The sequence below is a fragment of the Nannobrachium achirus genome (assembly GCF_963921795.1).
Source record: "Nannobrachium achirus genome assembly, chromosome: 13".
Taxonomy (NCBI): domain Eukaryota; kingdom Metazoa; phylum Chordata; class Actinopteri; order Myctophiformes; family Myctophidae; genus Nannobrachium; species Nannobrachium achirus.
The window spans coordinates 41,869,421-41,890,244 of NC_137833.1; the positions used below are offsets into that span (position 1 = coordinate 41,869,421).

At 41.0% G+C, this 20,824-nt stretch overlaps 2 protein-coding genes across 2 annotated transcripts in view; one reads left to right on the forward strand and one right to left on the reverse strand.

The window, feature by feature from the left end:
- Nucleotides 1-5,928: 5,928 nt before the first annotated feature.
- Nucleotides 5,929-14,494, reverse strand: edaradd (EDAR-associated death domain; the record flags this gene model as incomplete). The annotated part of the gene is made up of 6 exons (XM_080739960.1): nucleotides 5,929-6,512; nucleotides 6,641-6,689; nucleotides 8,241-8,311; nucleotides 9,077-9,119; nucleotides 9,691-9,749; nucleotides 14,458-14,494. 6 exons carry the CDS (start codon nucleotides 14,492-14,494, stop codon nucleotides 6,127-6,129), a joined length of 645 nt encoding a protein of 214 aa, XP_080596086.1. The 3' UTR covers nucleotides 5,929-6,126.
- A 4,874-nt stretch (nucleotides 14,495-19,368) lies between these two features.
- Nucleotides 19,369-20,824, forward strand: part of pdzd8 (PDZ domain containing 8) — a 64,519-nt gene continuing 63,063 nt past the window's right edge. The window contains exon 1 of the mRNA XM_080740330.1: nucleotides 19,369-20,360. Within this exon, the coding sequence (XP_080596456.1) occupies nucleotides 19,474-20,360 (887 nt within the window). The 5' untranslated portion in view covers nucleotides 19,369-19,473. The remainder of the gene's footprint in view (nucleotides 20,361-20,824) is intronic.

The window sequence follows — 20,824 nt, forward strand, 5'->3', positions numbered from 1 at the left end:
AACGCTGATGTTGAAGTCCCCGATGTGGATGTTCAAGTCCCAGAAATCGATGTTGAAGGTCCTTCAGGCAAGATCAATTGGCCTCATTTGAAGTGGAAGAAACCTAAATTGCATGGTCCAAAAGCTGATCTAGACATTGATGCAGACCTGAAAACACCAGATGTAGATCTCTCGGTTCCAAAGATTGATGGGGAGATTGCGGCACCAGATGTTGACTTGACTTTACCCTCAGTTGATGGTGACATTGATGCCCCTTCTGGAAAAATTAAATTCCCAACAATAAAAAAGCCCAAGTTCTGGCTGACAGGACCAAAGATAAAGGCACCAGAGGTTGATCTTGATGCAGATGTGAATGCACCTGACGTGAGCCTCTCAACTCCTCAAGTAGAAGCATCACTTGACACACCTGATGCAGATCTCTCGTTGCCTGGTGTAGATATTGACCCTGAGCTTGACGTGAACATTCCAAACGTAGATATTGATGCCCCATCTGGGAAATTCAAATGGCCCACTATCAAAAAGCCAAAGTGGACACTCTCAGGTCCTAAGGTTAAAGGACCAGAAGTTGACATGGATGCGGACCTTTCAGCACCTGACTTGAGCCTCTCCACTCCAAACATTGAGGGGGATATCAGCACACCAGATGTTGATCTGAGTTTACCTAAAGCTGACCTGGAAGGCCCTAAGGTAGACATTGACGCTCCAGATGGAAAATTCAAGTGGTTTAACTTAAAGAAACCTAAATTTGGTACGTTGAAAGGACCCAAGGTGGACCTTGATGCCGATGTGAAGACACCAGACTTGGATGTGAAAGGGCCTGACATGGATCTCAATGCACCAGACCTTAGCCTTTCTGCACCTCAAATTGAGGGTAGCATTGATACTCCAGATCTTGATGTTGGCTTACCTAATGTGGATATCAAGGGCCCAGATGTTGATATTGATCCTCCCTCTAGTAAATTGAAGTTTCCAAAAATCAAACTACCAAAAATCAAAGGGCCAAAAGTGAAAGCTCCAGATGTTAATGTGGGTGCTGATGTAAAGGCACCAGACATTGATGCCAGTATCGATTTGCCCAAAGTGGAGCTGGAAGCACCTAATCTGGACCTGAAGGCACCAGATCTCTCTCTGTCCACACCAAAGATTGAAGGAGGTATCGATGCTCCAGACGCTAATATCACCTTGCCAAATGCTGATCTCCAAGTACCTGATGCAGATATTGATGCTCCAAAATTCAAGCTTCCCAAAATCAAATTGCCAAAGTTTGGCTTGTCAGCACCAAGGGTGAAAAGACCCAGCATTGACATTGATACTGACCTGAAGACCCCAGAGCTGGATGTTTCTGTTCCTGATGTGGACGTCAACCTGCCAGCAGCAGATTTATCATTGCCTAATATTGATGTTAAAGCTCCAGAATTGAATCTTAAAGGTCCCCACATTGATGGAGACATTGCTGCTCCAGATTTGGATCTCAGCTTGCCTAAATCCGACATAACTGTGCCAGGTGTAGACCTTGACGTCAGTTTGCCAAAAGCTGACCTAAAAGCTTCTCCCACTCTTGAAGGAGATCTCAGTACCCCAGATCTGGATCTTCAGCTACCAAAATCAGACATAGAGACTCCCGAACTAGATCTGACATCTCCTGATCTTGATATTGATGCTTCTACTGGACAACTGAAGTTTCCATCTCTTAAAATGCCTAAATGGAACTTCTCTGGACCTAAAATAGAAGGCCCTGACCTTGATGCTGACCTTAAGACAGATGTTAGTCTTCCAAACATTGATGTTGATTTACCAAAAGTAGACCTCCAGGGACCTGATCTTAAGACAACAGCACCAGACATCAATCTTTCTGCCCCACAGATTGAGGGAGAGTTGTCTACTCCAGATCTAGACCTAAATTTGCCCAAAGCTGAAATCAAGGGACCAGATGTAGATCTTCAAGCACCTGATGTTGATACAGATGCAAAATTCAAATTACCCAAAATCACACTACCCAAGTTTGGTTTACCCAAAGCAAATGTGGAGGGTCCTGATCTAGATGTTAGTCTTCCAAACATCGATGTTGATTTGCCAAAAGCTGACCTCCAGGGACCTGATCTTAAGACAACAGCACCAGACATCAATCTTTCTGCCCCACAGATTGAGGGAGAGTTGTCTACTCCAGATCTAGACCTAAATTTGCCCAAAGCTGAAATCAAGGGACCAGATGTAGATCTTCAAGCACCTGATGTTGATACAGATGCAAAATTCAAATTACCCAAAATCACACTACCCAAGTTTGGTTTACCCAAAGCAAATGTGGAGGGTCCTGATCTAGATGTTAGTCTTCCAAACATTGATGTTGATTTGCCAAAAGCTGACCTCCAGGGACCTGATCTTAAGACAACAGCACCAGACATCAATCTTTCTGCCCCACAGATTGAGGGAGAGTTGTCTACTCCAGATCTAGACCTGAATTTGCCCAAAGCTGAAATCAAGGGACCAGATGTAGATCTTCAAGCACCTGATGTTGATACAGATGCAAAATTCAAATTACCCAAAATCACACTACCCAAGTTTGGTTTATCCAAAGCAAATGTGGAGGGTCCTGATCTAGATGTTAGTCTTCCAAACATTGATGTTGATTTGCCAAAAGCTGACCTTCAGGGACCTGATCTTAAGACAACAGCACCAGACATCAATCTTTCTGCCCCACAGATTGAGGGAGAGCTGTCTTCTCCAGATCTAGACCTAAATTTGCCCAAAGCTGAAATCAAGGGACCAGATGTGGATCTTCAAGCACCTGATGTTGATACAGATGCATCTGCAAAATTCAAATTACCCCAAATCACACTGCCCAAGTTTGGTTTACCCAAAGCAAACATAGAGGGTCCTGATCTAGATATCCAAGGGCCTGATCTAGACTTAAAAGCACCAGACCTCAATCTATCTGCCCCAGAGTTGGAGGGAGACCTCTCTATACCAGATCTCAATTTGAATTTGCCTGCAGCTGACCTAAAAGCCCCTGATTTGGAAGTAGATGTTCAGGCACCTGAAGTTGATCTGGATACATCTGGAAAACTCAATCTGCCAAATGTGGACGTACCTGATGTAGAAGTCAGTGCTGGTCTATCTTCCCCAAATGTGGACATTTCAGGTCCTGATGTTGATGCCAGTCTCTCTGCCCCAAAGATTGAGGGAGACTTATCTATTCCAGATCTAGATCTTAATTTGCCCAAAGCTGAAATCAAGGAACCAGATGTCAATCTTGAAGCACCAAATGTTGATCTAGATGTCAGTGCTGGTCTACTTTCCCCAAATGTAGAGATTTCAAGTCCTGATGTTGATGCCACTCTACCAAAGGCAGATCTCCAGGAGCCTGACATCAGCCTCTCTACCCCAAATATTGAGGGAGACGTAGCTGACCTAAAAGCTTCTCCCACTCTTGAAGGAGATCTCAGTACCCCAGATCTGGATCTTCAGCTACCAAAATCAGACATAGAGACTCCCGAACTAGATCTGACATCTCCTGATCTTGATATTGATGCTTCTACTGGACAACTGAAGTTTCCATCTCTTAAAATGCCTAAATGGAACTTCTCTGGACCTAAAATAGAAGGCCCTGACCTTGATGCTGACCTTAAGACGGATGTTAGTCTTCCAAACATTGATGTTGATTTACCAAAAGTAGACCTCCAGGGACCTGATCTTAAGACAACAGCACCAGACCTCGACGGACCTGTAGCATTAAATGCCCCCAGTGTGGATATCGATGCCCCATTGGGTAACTTCCAAATGCCACACTTTAAGCTCCCCGAACTTGGTCTTTCAAATCCTAACCCTGAAGTGGATGGCCCAAGTGTTGATATAGGCACACCAGATGTAAGTGTTTCAGCTGAGACTGAACTTGAGGTGCCTGAAGTAGAAATGGATATCAATGATGCAAATGTGATCCTCTCAGCCCCAAACATCGATACCACAAATGTGGATGTGAGTGATCCTGAGCTTAATCTGTCTGTCCCAAAGATTCAGGGAGATACAGATGTTGATTTAAGTGTGCCTGGAGTGGATGTGGATACTCCAGATGTCCCTGATGTCGATCCTGATCTAAGTGTCAAAGCTGATGTGGAAGTCAAAGATTCTCCAAAAAGCAAGCTGAAATGGCCCTTTAAATGGAGGCTGAGGTCTGGTTCGAAATCTAGTGAGGAAGGAAGTGGGGCAGACTCAGAGACTGACTCGTCCAATGTTGAGGTGGAGGTTCCAATATTCAAAGTACACAAACTACCAAGGAACAGCATCGATGAAGCCGGTGGATTTGATGACAGTGTTGAGGCACAGTACACTGGAGGGCTAAAAACGGAACAAAAGGATTACATCATTAGCAAAGGAGTCCGCTTGCCTCAAGTAAACGTAACGCCAAATGCGGGGAAGATCGACATTATGGAGCGGTTGAGAATGGCCAAAGAAAAAACACCTGCCGCTAGTGTCTCACCAGCTGAAGGGAAAGCTGATCTTGGTCTGAAAGGGGAGCTCACTGCCCCAAGTCTTGATGTCAGCACCTCTACAGAATCCAGTGATTCCTCTTTGGTGAGAGGTGGAACTTTCACAATTGGAAAGTCTGAGTCTGGCCTAGAACAGGAACACCCTGTAGTTTCATCAGAGCTAGAGGAAAATGATAAATTGTCCATAAGCCTCTCCAATATGCTTGGTCTACCTGTGGAAGATTGATTGATCCCCGCAGTGTGAATGTAAACGTATCATCCATCAACTTTGTAAATACATTTAAGTTAAATGATTCAGCCACTATTTGTGATGATGTAAATTATGATGATATTGAACTTTGGTATTAGATATCTTCTCATATTCATGTCACTGACAACACTACATCTGAAAAGACATGAAAGCCAAATGAAGGAAAACATTTTGATATATTTGTGTATACAACTGATATTTATATACTGGATGCCTTTTTTAAATCTTGACTTGGAAGCAACTTTTTTCTTTTTTTTTACCAACTGTCTCAGTATTTAATATTCTACTGTAATACAATGTAATACTTCATTTATGTATTTTTAATTTGATATCTGAATTTTTGTTATGAATTGGAATGTATTTTAACTTTTTTTGTCCAATAAATAACTCGATACCTTCAATGTGATGATTATTTACAGTTCGTATTTAGATTTGGTTATAATAATAAAATAGATGATTTGGTGCATGACTGAATTAAGAGTTGTGTTCGGAAATTAACCAAGTGTACAATGTTTGGTATTGGAGTTAAATTCTCAATATTTTTTGAAGTTGAGACCAAACTATTTTTGTATTCATTTATTTAAGAGAACATGTGCACACTGAAGACATAAGTACTCCTGTGACAAACACAAAATGCATGACAAAACATGGAAATGAGCATTCATAATTAATTTATAATCTAATTGAACGTTTGTCTTTAAAAATGTCACAATTGTTTTCATTTGGCAACTTGTTTGACCAGGGCAGGTCGGGAGAAATCTTTTGAGCATATCGGCTATTCTACTTGGGGTTCTATTCATCAACTATCCCCATGACTCACCTTTCCCCTCATAACATTTCACAACACTGACTGAAGTATTTTGATAGTTGCATAGAATACCATGAGAATATTGAACAGATACTGTCCCGTATCATACAAAATATAAATGTCTAATCTCAAAAAGTGCTAGTTAAACTACTCAAACAACAGCACATTTTATTTGGTATCAATTACTTTACCAATTTAGTTAAAACCAAACGTGTAGTGTGGTCCGTCACTGTCATCCCACACACTATTAACCTGGGAAGGGTGTAAACAACCTCTTCGAGTGTGTGCGCTATGTCCCTCAAATCCCCTTCAACCAGCAGGGATCTCTGGTGCAGTGACAAGGATCCCTCTCCAGCTTCCCACCTATGAACACAGGGGGGGCCGGCCAAGCCGGAGTTACCGCTTCCAGGAATTGAACCCAAGCACCAAAATTTCCTACAGTATCTTTGACTTGTCATCCCGTAACCTGGCCTTTAATTTGAACTGACGTGTCAAACTGACTGATGGCAAACCGAAGTTTGTCAAATGGTATCAGTGGTTCTCAAGGATAAGAAAAGGGCAGAGAAGGCAAAATATACACAGGTCTAATGTGTCTGCTGCCAGCGGGAGGGCCAGTCTTTCTCTATCCAACTCTGCAGTAGTCTTAACACATCAATGCGTTGATAGAGCCGGCAAAGTTCAGTGAGCTCAGTGACTGTCTTTTGGTTGTAACGCAGCAGGAACTCCTGGGTGGGGCTGTGGGACAGGGAGCCCTGGGTCCGGTGCTCCAGCAGGGTGAGCTCATCATAGCTCATGCCCCACCGGCTGGCAAAGTTCTTCCAGTTCTTGACGGTGCAGTGGTTTGGGTCCAGTTTGAGTCTCAGCAAGTCCAGGAGATCCTTGTCGTTCATGAGATCGCTGATCTTGGGGGGTGGTGCTGGGCAGCAGCACTTGTCACAGGAACTGTAGAACTGCAGCTCTTTAGGAAAGTCTAGGTTTAAATCGGAGACATTGAAATTGGATTTAGCCCTTGCAGCAATTGCAATTAAGAATGCATTTTCGTGGTGTAATTAAGAACAATTTATCTGATTTGAAGAATGAAACAAATGTCAAATTCACCTGGTGAAATCGAAGTTGTACATATGCATTCTTCACCATCTTCAACCGGCTACAGCATGTGGAGAGAAATACAGTACATATTACTTTTATTACCTTTATCTCTAATGTCCATTCCATTCATTTTTACCATAAATATTTCTAATGTCCATTCCATTAATTAAATTCTCCATAAAGAATATAGACAATGCGTTTAAATATTGTGGGTTTATGTGTAGGCAGTATATTCTAAATTAGTCTCACGTAGCCAGACGATCAGAGATCTCTGCCCACTTATAGGTCTGGTGACATCTGAATTAAACAGGCGGCTAAAACTGGGTGGAAATTGTGACATTTTAAAAGTAACAGTTTCACAGAACCAAAGACCTCAGACATCCTGGTGTCTGAGGTCAGGACTGGTTTTCAAAAGCAGTGTGCATAGGTTTGTTACTTCTGGCTTTCTCTGGCTTCCCCAGACGTACAGGATCTGTAGGTGGAGATCTCTGACTGGCTACGGGAGACTAAATGGGCTGGTGGGATGCTGGAAGTTATTACTGAGTCTGATGGACTAATATCAAAACTAGCTACTGTATCAAAGCACTGTCTGTGGATCAGGTTACATCACATCCTGTGGACTGGGTATTGTCTGAATTTCTCAAATACATAATATATGATTGACTGACTTTTGTGAATCACATGAATATGTAAAACCTACAGATATCTATATAGTTTTGCCTGCTAATATTCTGCAACATAATATTAACATCATGTAGATGTTAGATATTGGACACATAAACAACACTGAAAGAAGTAAGCATATATAGGAGACAATAGCTGCTCTTTCAAAGTTCTTAATTACAAATTCAAAGTGATGATGCACTTTGATACAGCCCTGGGCATGATAAACAGACATATGACAAATCAAAAGGGAAACCCAACATCTTCTTACTATGATGGCCATAATGATTCACATAATTCTCTTTCTCAGAAAAACCACTCAGTGATCCCGCACATGCACTTTCCCACTTGTCTAGAATATGTTGAAGGGTGACTCATCTCACCACATCTCTGTAAACTTTCACTGAACTGTGAAGCTCCTGCCACCCGTGCCTTTCATAGACACTTAAATCTTTTTGTATTGCCATCTTGCATCCGCATCTGCAACTTAGATATTGTGTATCATCTTTATCTGCTGCTTCAGTGCTCCTCAATGCCTCAAAATTACACTTTGGGCACGAGAACTGACATAAAATGGGTACTGACAAAATAATGTATAAAAAACAACTCCTGGTATGTAATGGAATGGAAAATGGTTCTATTCATGTTATATTATCCTTGATGGAAATAATCTAGCAAAAACATGTGGGTTTTGAGGATGTTTTCATCATACAGAGAAATCGAATGGAATCAGTACTTTTCTAGATCAAAGAGCATAGATGCAACAGATAAATATGATCGACAATATTTAGATATCATGCTCAGCCAGGTAGCTATACAACCCAAAGTTCAACATGGTTTTAACAAACTTATTTGGCTGCTTTTGTCCAGGGGGAACCCTCTGTCTTTTCTTCATTATCATGTAAATCTAACATTGTAAACATCTAGAAGGGTTTGCCCTACAGACCTGTCTGATTCGGTCTGAGGGGGGTGTGAGGTACCCAGAGGGCATGGAGCTCAGATGGAGTGTCACTGCATCTGGTGGAGACACAAATTATTGATTGTGTAAGACAGTATAGTTTAGCCTTAAGCCTGATTTATACTTGGTTGCATGCCAGTGTTGCACTGTTGTGTACCAAAAATAGCCTCTGTACAAGCTCACAGCACTCAACACTCACAACACACATTGCAGATCTAGTTTAGGTGCATGTCACGGAATGCAACAATGTATAAATCAGGCATAAATGTATATTCTTAAAAAATATGTTTAACATTATACATGCATTGAGGGGTTTCTCATAAAATACATAATCCACTCAAAGAATAACTAGTCTACCAAAAGCGAAAATATAAGTTATATAGTGAAATGGGTGGAGAGATCATCCGAGAGATAAAGAGTAAACAAGAACATGATATCAGCTGAAAATAGAGCTGAACGATTGAGGAAAAATATAGAATTGCGATTCTTCAGACTAGTGCAATAGGCTACAGTGATTCAATTTGCGATATAATATATATATATATTTTTACTCTTAACAGTATATAACTACCACGACATTAGATACTGTCAACATAAATCAATGTTTAAAGGGCCATACTGGTGTTATTGCATGTTTAGCCCTTTGAATACAGTTTGCATACTGTACAATACCATACTGAAATGGGTGGAAACCAATGGCTTCTTGAAATGCAGTAATGTAAAGGGGAGGGGTGAATGTTCACTGGGGGGAGAGAATAGCAAAGCAAAGGAGTGAGTAAGCCGATGAATGCATTGTGAAAAGTTGTATTGAGGTTTAGCTTTACCATGAGGATCTGTCACTTGGACGGGGTAGTTGGCTTCCAATGACTGCGAAGAGAAACAAACAAAAAAACATTGGAGAAAGGTAATCTGAATAAAGCTAACAAAGACAAACAAAGGCTCTGCAGTTTGGTTCGCCATCCTCTTGTGAGCCTCACACTCTGTCTCTGTTCATGAGACAGAGATAACGTTAACGATTACAGTCGCCTGTAACTGTGGAAGAAAATTACACTCTCTGGTGTTTGAATAAAGAGGCAGCGGCTTGCTAAGACTTGTTTCTCATCGAGTCCCCAGGCACAAGAAATCACAGTACAATGTGCTCAGTTATGGCATTTCTTTAAAGAAAAAAAGGAAAGAAAAACAAAACAGGAACAGAAAAGAAAGACATGTCTTTAGGTTGCTTAAGAAAAATGTCATGTTTTGTCAGTAAGATATAATAATGCCTAATATATACTTGGCTGCGCATCTTGTCACGCACTGAAAATAGCAGCTTGTATGTAGACACTACACAGGCTATTTTTGTGTGCAACACCGGCGTTCAACTAAGTACATGTAAAACGGGCGTACTGTAATTCCTTTTGAATTATTTAACATAAATAAAGAGATGAAAAATACTTACAATTTCTGCCATAAAGCTACTGGTGTCTGTGTCCTCCACCGGTTCAGAAGATATTCTGCCTGTTAAGAAGAAAGAGAAGAGTGAATACCTCCATTTACTAATAAAGATTGGTAAAGGTTTGTAGTAAAAGAGCAAGGCTGTAACTTAAAACTATACGAATTTGATTCCAAGTCAATAATAGATTTAGAGCCCGACCAATGCCATATTTTTAGGGTACAGAAACAGGAGATAGGCTCCTACCCTATGGGCGTCGGCAAGGCTTACTTACTTACTTTATAACACCAATTATGTTTTGGCCAATCAAAAAAGCTTCTACTGTAGATCTATTGTTTATTTTGTTAAGAAGAAAAGGGGAGCCAAGTTGAAAGTGGGTAAAAATCATGACACATCAACTGCATTATTGCAAATACTGATGTTGTCAAATAATGGCCGATATATCTGCCAAACTCGGTCTGGCTCTAATGAGATGAGGTGTTTACAAAGAGACACCGTTATTCCAATGTTGTCCAATGATGCTGAAGCATTCTGTCACTAAGACATTATACCAGCACATGAGACTATGAGAGATCGTGCATCAACCACAAATACGCACAGAAACCACACTTCAAGAAAACAGGATGTAGCATACAAATTCAGGTGAAATAAAGACGCTATGACATGGTTTATTGTAGCAAAAGGGCAAGGCTGTAATGAAACTAATGATTCATCGTGATCACTCGTGTGATGTAGTGGTAAATAAACACACGGGTGGCAAGCATCTGTTTAGTTATCTACATCAATCTTGCTTCTTTTTTTTATTTTTTGTGAAAGCTTCCTCTGGAGAAAAAAACAAACAAAAAACAGAAAAAATAATGTTCAACACCTGCTTGAAAAGGTCTTCAATCAAACCTTATTCCATCTACTAAGCCCTGAAAAGGAAGCCTCTCAGAAAGCACATTCATGGATGAGTTGCAACAGGGGCACAAAGGCACCTTTTCAGCTTCAGTAAATACCTGTACGAGGCCATGTGGGCCTTCGTCACTTTACGTCACTATGAAGCCATTGTATCCAACGCAAAGGGCTCCACATGAAGTACGCTGCTGGCCTTTCTTGGGTTACTCTCCATGACGTTGAGCCTTACTTTAATTTGTATGGGAAACTAGGATTAGAAAATCCATTCTTGTGTATCTGCACCACTTCTTTACATGCAGCTTTCAAGACATGTGTGTTAAAGACATACTATTAACCCACAAAGTGAAATTAACCGTGTATACAAGAAACACACACACACGCACGAGCACGCACGCACGCACGCACACACGCACACACACACGCACACACACACACACACACACACACACACACACACACACACATTTGTTGCTGGAAATTACCGGTCGCAATTAATTGTGTTCTACTTCGTTTCGTACATGATCAAATGCACCTGTTTCCATAGCCTCACTAATGACGTTAGTGAGACAATTATATTTCCTGTGGCATGGATGCAGACTTAAGTTATCAGAAAAGGTTCAAAAGGACATCTGACATCACGCTCTGATGTGATGTCAGGGGAACCACACTAACAGAATCCCTTTTATGCCCATGGAGTTTCCTGATGCCATCAATATTAAGCCCATATCTAACAATTTACAATTTAGGTATTTAGCAGGCGCTTTTAATCCAAAGCCACTTACAATAAGCAGGTAATACATCAATATAATAAGCAAGATAATATGTCAGTACATCAACAGCAATACAACAAATGCATAGGAATGTCAATCTAGAAAAACAATAACATAGGTTGGCACCTAAGCAGTAAAACAAACTTTTCTAAAACCTAAAAATGCTATCTAGCTTCATGTGGGGTCATCGAGGGAAGGGGAGTGTTACAGTAGTGCTATGGGTTTAGGTCTGACTTCTTTTAATGCAACATCTCACTGTCATTACAATGGAAAAGCTAATGTTAGGGTTAGCACCTATTGAAGATGGCCCACACTAATGGGAAATATTTCCATGAGCATGTATGTCACTTCTGTCATGAGGGGGCTGTACTGCATAATGCAGGGCTGCCCACACTTTTTTGACTCAAGGGCTACTTTTAAAATGACCAGCTCGACATGATCTACCCACCCCAATAAAGATGTAGTACCTGAGGTGGCTTTGAATAGCGGCACTTAAGTTACATATAAGACAAACACACTTGAAATGGGAAATAGTGGGGAAAAAGGTCTTCTTCTCATTCTGTATGGAAGTGGTATGTTTTTGGGGTTCTTTGTAATGCTACTGACTCTTGAAAACAAAGCATTGCATTGGGTGGTTTGCTTACTTTAGAAGCCATGAAGGGAGCTGACAGGCCCCTTTTTATGTCAATCAATCAGTCACTTTAATTCAAGTGACAGATGTGACAGAACTGTTCATAAATAGTTTTCTTTATATTGTAATTATATATTTTTAGGGCATGTCAAGTGATCTACCTGCACAGCCTTTGTGATCTACTGGTAGATCACGATCTACCTTTTGGGCACCCCTGGCATAATGCATTACTCATGCAGGTGTTGAGACTAAGGTCTCAGAGGCACTTGCCCGTGGGGCAAGTACAGGTCATGTTCTACTTGCCCAAAGGTCATGCCCACTTGCCCAAAAAGTAAATTGTCCATTATAAGATGATTTGTAATTACCACTCAATGTAACACGTATGTCTTTACTCAATACCTCCAAATAAAAATATCAAATACCTACATATGATTGAATATGTCTATGGTTTCACACTTGTTATTTTATATTTTTAAGTGCACAAAAAATTATAGGTATTACAGTGCTCTTATTTTACATTCCACAGACCAGAAGACAGAGTGCTTTGGCCACGTTCAGGTGTTTAGACAGATATCTTGTGTAGTGTTTATAGGCGGTTGCGTCTCCTCTGAAATGAGCACTTGCCCGGTCGGGCAACCTGAAAGCAAACTTCACCTGCCCAAACGTTTTATTTATCTGCCGGGGGCGGGTGGGCAAGCCTTAGTGTCAATGCCTGACTAAAGCATAGATATAATAGCCTATACAGTAGGCTACATATAAATATATTATATACATATAATGCAGTACACCCCCACACAAAACAAGTGACATGCTTGTGTTGCAGATAGATAGATATATACAGTTGATAGATCTATCTAATGGAGTTAAATAGCACTAAAGACAGTTCTTTGGCTCATAGGAGACCCCCTTTTTGTGTTGATTCTTCTAGTCTTTTTCACGTTGTCACCTAGCCATAATTACCTCTTTATCTGGTTACTCTACACATTTTTAAATGAACATAAGTTGATGTGTTACTATAGTTGTTGTATTGCGTCTTGTACAAATACTGCATTCATAGTAAACAACAATTAACAACTGGCACATTTGTACATTATATTCAAATAAAGACACACATACTCTGTATGTGCACTTTTCTTTGAAGCTGCAATAAAACACACTTGTACTGCACAACATCTTCTTATGTGCTCTGGCATAAAGCTCATAGCACCACTGTTGTATGCGGCTTATACAGTATGCCCTTAAGTGCTCAGATGTAGTATTAGGCCCTATACTCAGTCACCCAATCATCAACTGTAAGTCGAACCCCAAGATCAGTTGAGCATTGTTTCTCCCTCTCTGGGAATGCAAGGGCATGTAACTGCATGCTCTGGATAAAGTTCAAGAGATGAAATATAAACCACATCATAATACATTGCTTAGGGCCATAATTCCACACAGGTGAACCAAGCTTTTCTCCGTTTTGACCACCCATGCCTTGTATGAAAGGATAAGCACAGTAAGCAGTGGAGTGGGGTGTTTGCTGTGTGTGTGTGTGTGTGTGTGTGTGTGTGTGTGTGTGTGTGTGTGTGTGTGTGTGTGTGTGTGTGTGTGTGTGTGTGTGTGTGTGTGTGTGTGTGTGTCTGTGTGTGTGTGCACTCAGTGCTCTCCATGATTTCGTTTCCACACATGGCTGGAGGTGAATGGCATGCTAATACCTGACTGCCTCCATGTAATGTCTAGACCCAGAGGAAAGATATACACATGCTTTGTCCAAACCGCCTGTGCTTTTTTGACTGATTGTGGGTGGTGTGTCTGTCTGTCTGTCTGTCTGTCTGTCTGTCTGTCTGTCTGTCTGTCTGTCTGTGTCATCCTTTCTTTTAAAGCAGCATGGGGGGAAAACACTTTTTTTCTCCCTCTCTTTCAGATAGTGTGAATTTAAAACTCCAACCTTAATCTTCTCCTAATAGACTACTGTAAAGAAACCACCAAACATAGCCTACATATGAATGTTTGGGTGAAAATATGATATATAGTGGAGAGTTTTTCCTATGCAAACTTCTAATAAAGTCTTCAATCAAAGAGTCAGATGGCATGGCAAGAAATGCATCAATCTAACAAAACAACTTTGCTCTTTGGGTTATCTTCGATCCACCTCAAGACAAAGCAGATTTAACACCAATGTTAAGCCTAAATTTAAGGCATAAGTTTTATTTGTCTGTCATTTAATGTTGTATGAGAATCATTTGTAAAAAGAGACCCCAATTTAAACAAGCCCAAAAGCTTTCTTGTGGTCTTTATCCTTTTAGTTGACCATTGTATTAGTGAACTGTAGTTCTACTGTCCTGTACCTTTTCCTATGCAAACTTCTAACAAAGTATTCAATCAAATCAATCAAACATTGATATATTATTTCAAGTCAGGCAATTGCATAAAACTATAATTTACTCAATGAAAAATAAAAAGAGCAGTAATGATGATATTGAGATTGTAACTTACCAAACGGCTCCTTATTAAACGCCTTAATGCTGGTCATTCTTAGCCCACAATGTCGAGGACAAGTATTAATACAGGTCAGGTACACTGGGTCTATTCGTATGTAAAGGAGAAGTGGTTGTGGGTTGATGCAGACAGAGAGATGATGCCTGCTGCCACCCCTGCGGTGGCCGGAGCCTGACTGCCGAAAGTCTTCCGTTAAGGCAGCCCTCCACAGACTAGTTAAATACCTGTGACAAGCACGTCAAAGCCTACCCAAATAACCATATGACTTCCCGTTGGCGCCTGTCGGACTTCAAAAATAATAGACACGTTGGCCTATTATGTTTATTGATGAACAACTCATTTTAATGGAAAGTAGGCCTACTGTAGTAGAACTTATGGGGAAAAACCAAACAGGAATATGTTGTAAACAAACAAACAAACAAACAAATCATAAAGGCCAATAAAAACATTGCAAAATATCATAAAACCCCAAGGAGGAATGCTGCTCCTCAACTAACTCTTATTTTGGCGTCCACCTTGCGGAAGTTACATGCTTACTAAGCCTAAAATACAGCTTGACGAGTGTTTAAAATAATTTAAACTGACGTAAACATGGATGTATCAAGAGCACTGGTTTCCGATGAACGGATGTGTAAATTAAAGAAAAAAGAAAGGAAGAAGAACATCAATTGTAGCACGCGTGTGGCGTAGTAGGCCTACTTATAATAACATTGGTCTATCATAGAATATTTGATCGCGTCTGACTTTTACTTTGATATGATAAGTGTCAGAAATAGAATCGATAAAAACATAAAATAGGGCTACATGAAAGTCCTAGTCCAAAACAATAACCCCTCACCCGTGTTTTTTATTTTTTTATGTTTTATGATGATGAGCAGAATCAGCATGGTAGCCGATTGTAATAACATAAATATTGATCAAATGGGTCAGTGGGGAGGTTATGGGGAGGTTAATGGTTAGGCCTACATGCTTTCAGCACATTTTGCTAAAGTTGCCTATTTTATTCACATTTGCTGCCATCTGCTGTATGAACAATGCAATTAAATAAAAATGTTTTGAATCTAATTTATATTATTATTCATTATATAGTCTAACAAGAATAATAATAGCCTACTAATTATTATTACCCTTATTATTATTATTACCCAATATAAAATATTTGGATATAGCCTATATGATATTCATCCAAAAAGCATTTAATCTGAAATGATGATTGAGACACCTCTTAAGTTTCTCCACCAAAAGGATTCTGCCACACCATTTTATTGGAGCTACTCTTAAACATGATATAGGCTACATGATATTTCAGAATTCAGAGGGGGAAAAGGGGGTAAAGGAATTCAAGGACTTGGGAGAACTGAAGGCTCCTGCTTTTGGCTTCTGCTTGCATCACAAAACCATGCCTCTTAACTCTCAGCCCTATATAGGCCTAAAACAGATGAACATTGAGACTGTTATGGTCATGTCCTCTAATCATTATTTTCCGGCAAAATAACAGAAATGAACTGCCAATGTATCAATTGTCCGACAAATGCTAGATTAGTGTGGGATTAGGTTTAGCCGTTTATAGTTTTTGTGAGATAAAGGTCATGGTTAAGGTTAGGTTTAGGCATAGTTTTTGTGCGGGTAATCTTAGGGTTAGGCTAGGGTTTTCTAGGTTATGGTTAGGTCTGAAACCACCAGGTGATGTAGAGCAGTGGTTAATCTTTTCGGGCCATGACCCCCCAAAATAATCGTATTTGAACTGGGGAGTGGGGACCCCCCTCCACCCTGACAAACACTTTGAATGTAGACATTTCATTTAGTTTACGTTATTTTGTATAGATTGATATTTCTATGCATTTGATTATTGATGTACAGTATTACAATGCTTATTGTATTGATGTATTACCTTGCTTATTGAAAATCTCTCAATCTCTCTTGAAAAATTGGAAGATTGTGAAAAATTGGAAGGCAGTTGGTCCAAATGACACATACTTGTGGAAGTGTTGAAATGTTTAGGAGAGACAGCAGTGGAGTTCCTCATTAGAATTGTTCAACACAATCTTGGAAAGCGAGAGGATGCCTGAGCAGTGGAGAAGAAATATACAGGTACCAATTTTCAATAACATGGGGGCGATGTACAGAGCTGTAGTAATTACAGAGGTATAAAGCTGATTAAGTTATGGGAAGGGGTTGTGGCTATAGGCTAAGAGTATGCCAAGAATAGAATCTGGTCCATGTATGCTACATCTGGACAATGAAAACCCCAAAAATGCCTAGCCAAAAAGAAAGTTAGACCAAACTATTGCACGAAACGGTGCGGGGACTGCAGATATAGTGCTAAATTGGTGCAAAAATGGGTTGGCAGCACAACTGTTTTTGCAGCACCGTCCTGAGGGCCACCAGGCACCCAAAAGTGTTTATCTCTGTCTAGTATCTATTAGGTAAACACACATTTATATGTTGTTTGATATATATACAGGGTATATATATATATATATATATATATATATATATATATATATATATATATTACATTCAAGTCATGGACAAGTTGAATCTTGCTCCGTCTTTTACGGATATCTTGTATAAAACTGACGTTTTAGTGATATAGTAGCCTAGATATTTAAGCTACTTAATCATGTCATTTGATAATACAACTAACTTTGTTTTACAAATAGGTAGTTGGCAAGAAATATTTTAATGGTCATTATCTGATCTAGGTCTATGTGGATTTATGGCTAAGTGCTCTTATCCTGTGAGCCTTCTGGACTAACACAATTATTGTTCAAATTGAATTAGTGGGCTGACTTGATTCTAAACTGGAGTACTTTCTTCTTTGAAAAAGGGAGAAAAAACAACCTGTTGATCACTACATTTTAAATGACCAGCTTTTGTGTAAGCAACGAGTCCTTGCAAGTAAAATATTGCAAACTTGCAACATATTTTTATAATAAGGGTAATAATAATAATAATAACAATAAGGGTAACCAGTAAGACCAGTAAAAAATCACACCCGTGTGAACTGAGCGGTGGTTTACCCCCCCCCCCCCCCCCCTCCCCCCTTCTCCCCTGTGTGTGTGTGTGTGTGTGTGTGTGTGTGTGTGTGTGTGTGTGTGTGTGTGTGTGTGTGTGTGTGTGTGTGTGTGCGTGTGTGTGTGTGTGCCTGGCCTGGCCTGAAAACAGCGCCCCTCCCTTAACATGTGTGGTTAGAAAAGGTACTACACCACAGGCTTGAGGCTACATACGGACGCACCCGCCACGGACGCACCCACCCACATACACGTACCTCTACACACACGGCCACGTATAGGAGCGGCGTGACCACCGCTCAAAAATCGGCCTGAATGTGGCCCTATATGGGACAGATCCATGTTGAAGACATGAGTGTAGACATACCGTGTACTGATTTGCATGATTTTAGGGCACAAATTGTAGGAGCTGTGTCCGTAAATGTGTTTTGCAAGAACTGGCCTCATGGTGGCGCTAGAAGAGGGGCATGTGAGAAAAGAGGAGATCCATGTTGTTGAGATGTGTGTAGACATCTCTTTGTCTGTGGCAGAGCAACGCGGTGAGCAGCCGATTTGGGGGCGTCATATGGTCGTTTTTTAGCTTTTTGGCGGGGGTCCCTGGAGCTGCGGTGGTGCCTGGAAGGGTGGACGTTGTGGATTGGCAGACAAGGAGTGTGTGTGGAAAATTTCACATGGATAGGGGCAACGGTTGCGGAGATATGAGCAGGGCAAAAGTGTGACGTGTGACAGACAGACTGACGGACTCACAGCTGGTCGAGGTTTTGATAGTAACTGCGACCTGACGGTCGCAATAATAATAACATTAATAATAATAATAACGATTAACTGTTATGGACTGGTAAAGTATCACTGCACAAAATGATCTTGCAGAATGCTCTAGATGTGTGTGAGGGGATATGCCTACTGGTCCTCATTCCTCACAACAGAAGAATTGATGAATCAATATTGATGTATTAGAAGCCTAAACTTTAGAGAGAGTGGCAAATAAAAATTGAATCAATATTTGCCTAACTGGACTTTAGAGTGTTAGTCATGGAGGTATATTTGGGATCATTATCAGCTTGAAGCAAAGCCTAGTCTGCTCCTCTTGTATAGGTAACCGGTAAAGTCGCCGGAAAGAAACTCGCCGATATTTATATTCTTGTATTTGTTTTACTGAGAATAAGGTTAGAAATAACTTTAGGATTACGCATATCTTTCTGAGGTTAAGATTAGGTATAGGGTTAGGTTTTGGAAACGTTTTACTGAGGTTAAGGTTAGGAATAAGGTTAGGTTTAACCGTTTAGGCATAGTTTACATACCGGTAGGTAGACTATATTTAGGATAAAGGCCCATTCCCACTGGGCCAGATAACAGATAAAAAAATCTCTTTCTCCAGATATTTTTCCATTCAAAGTGGATGGTAGATAGATACAGATAAAAAAAATATCTAACACAGATATTTGCCACAGATACTTTTATCTGTGGCAAATATCTTTTTTATCTGTATCTACCATCCACTTTGAATGGAAAAATATCTGGAGAAAGAGATTTTTTTTATCTGTTATCTGGCCCAGTGGGAATAGGATCTCAATGGAAAATAACAAATAAGCCTTGCCTTACCCGAGTTTCCTTTTAGTAGACATTTGTATCAGTGAAGTGTACTGTTATGAAACTGTACCTTTTCCTATCCAAATCTTCTAATGAATACCTCGGTCAATCAATCAATCAATCAATCAATCAATCAATCAATCAATCAATCAATCAATCAAAATGCACAAACCATCAGCCCAGGCGAATTTCTTTCCGGCGACTTTTCTGGTATTCCCTGCTACGTCATCACGCACACTACGCATACGTTCGCCCAATCAGCTGAGGAGTCTCAGCCTCAGGAAAGAGGCAGATGATATGGCAGCTTTGTGAGCGACCAGGTGGAACTTGCATTGTTATTACGGTTAAAACCTCTCAGTATGAACACATTTTAAAGCGAAGACGACAGGCGGCTGGACGGTAGCTCGAAATGATTTACCTGATACTGATTTCCGCGATCTCCGGAGCCGTCGTGACGCTGCTATTACAGTTCTTGTTGATCTACCGATGGAGCTCCGAGCCTGTAGGCAGGACAGTGCAATATGTCAAAGCGGTGCCCGATCCCGCATTGAAGGATTACTTTAATAACCAGCAACATGCCGAACCGGGCCAGCAACAACAACAGGACAACGCATCATCCAAGCAGCAGCAGGAGGCCGTCTCCTCACGGCAGCAGGAAGCGGCTGTCACTAGCAGTAACGTTAGCCCCAAACAGTCGCCGCTGGCGTCGCACAGCGAGCCCATCCATACATCCAGAGCAGAGACATGCGATTTCCTCAATGCCATCTTTCTGTTCCTATTCAGGGAGCTCAGAGACACTCCCGTCGTTAGACACTGGCTCACCAAGAAGATCAAGGTGGAGTTTGAGGAGCTGCTGCAGACAAAGACCGCGGGTCGGCTGCTGGAGGGACTCAGTCTCAGAGACATATCCCTGGGAAACACTTTGCCTGTGTTTAAAACGGCAACACTGATGAAGCCGGTGCACTTGAACGAGGACGGTATGCCCGAGGAGCTCAATTTTGAAGTGGACCTTGAGTACAACGGAGGGTTCCATCTGGCCATTGACGTAGACCTGGTCTTTGGGAAGTCTGCGTACCTTTTCGTGAAGATGATAAAGGTGGAGGGAAGGCTGAGGCTGCAGTTCACACGCACGCCCTTCTCTCACTGGTCCTTCGCCTTCATCAAGGACCCACTGATAGACTTCGAGGTGAAGTCTCAGTTCGAAGGGAGGCCCTTGCCCCAACTCACGTCAATCATTGTCAATCAGCTGAAACGGGTCATCAAGAAAAAACACACGTTACCAAATTACAAAATCAGGTAGGCGCAAACTTTAACTTTTAACCTATAGCCTACTTCCTGTGATGTTTGTTACACTTGCAGCAAACAGCAGTGGCCTCCATGGCCACTTGACTGGGCAGGAGGGGGGAGAGTGACACAATTTGGGAGAACTTTTAGGAGCATGGTCAATGAAGCTGTTGGAACCCATTCAAGGACCCATATGTTATTGGCAGTAAAATGGTGCTTTGAGTGTATCATAAGTCACTAGCTAAATGGTGTCCTGATTGGAATACCACTTAGACAATACTGAAACGACTGGCCATTAATTGTTATCTGGCACCTCATATAGGGGCCTATGGGGAGAAAAACAAGTTCTGAGACTTGATCCCTGCCTGGCCTGAATCCATTATGTGATAATTTCAAAGAATCAGTTACATTAGGAGCAGTTTGCACTGCAGGTTTATCAAAAGTCTGTCTGTCTACTTTGTCTGTATTGGCTTTGT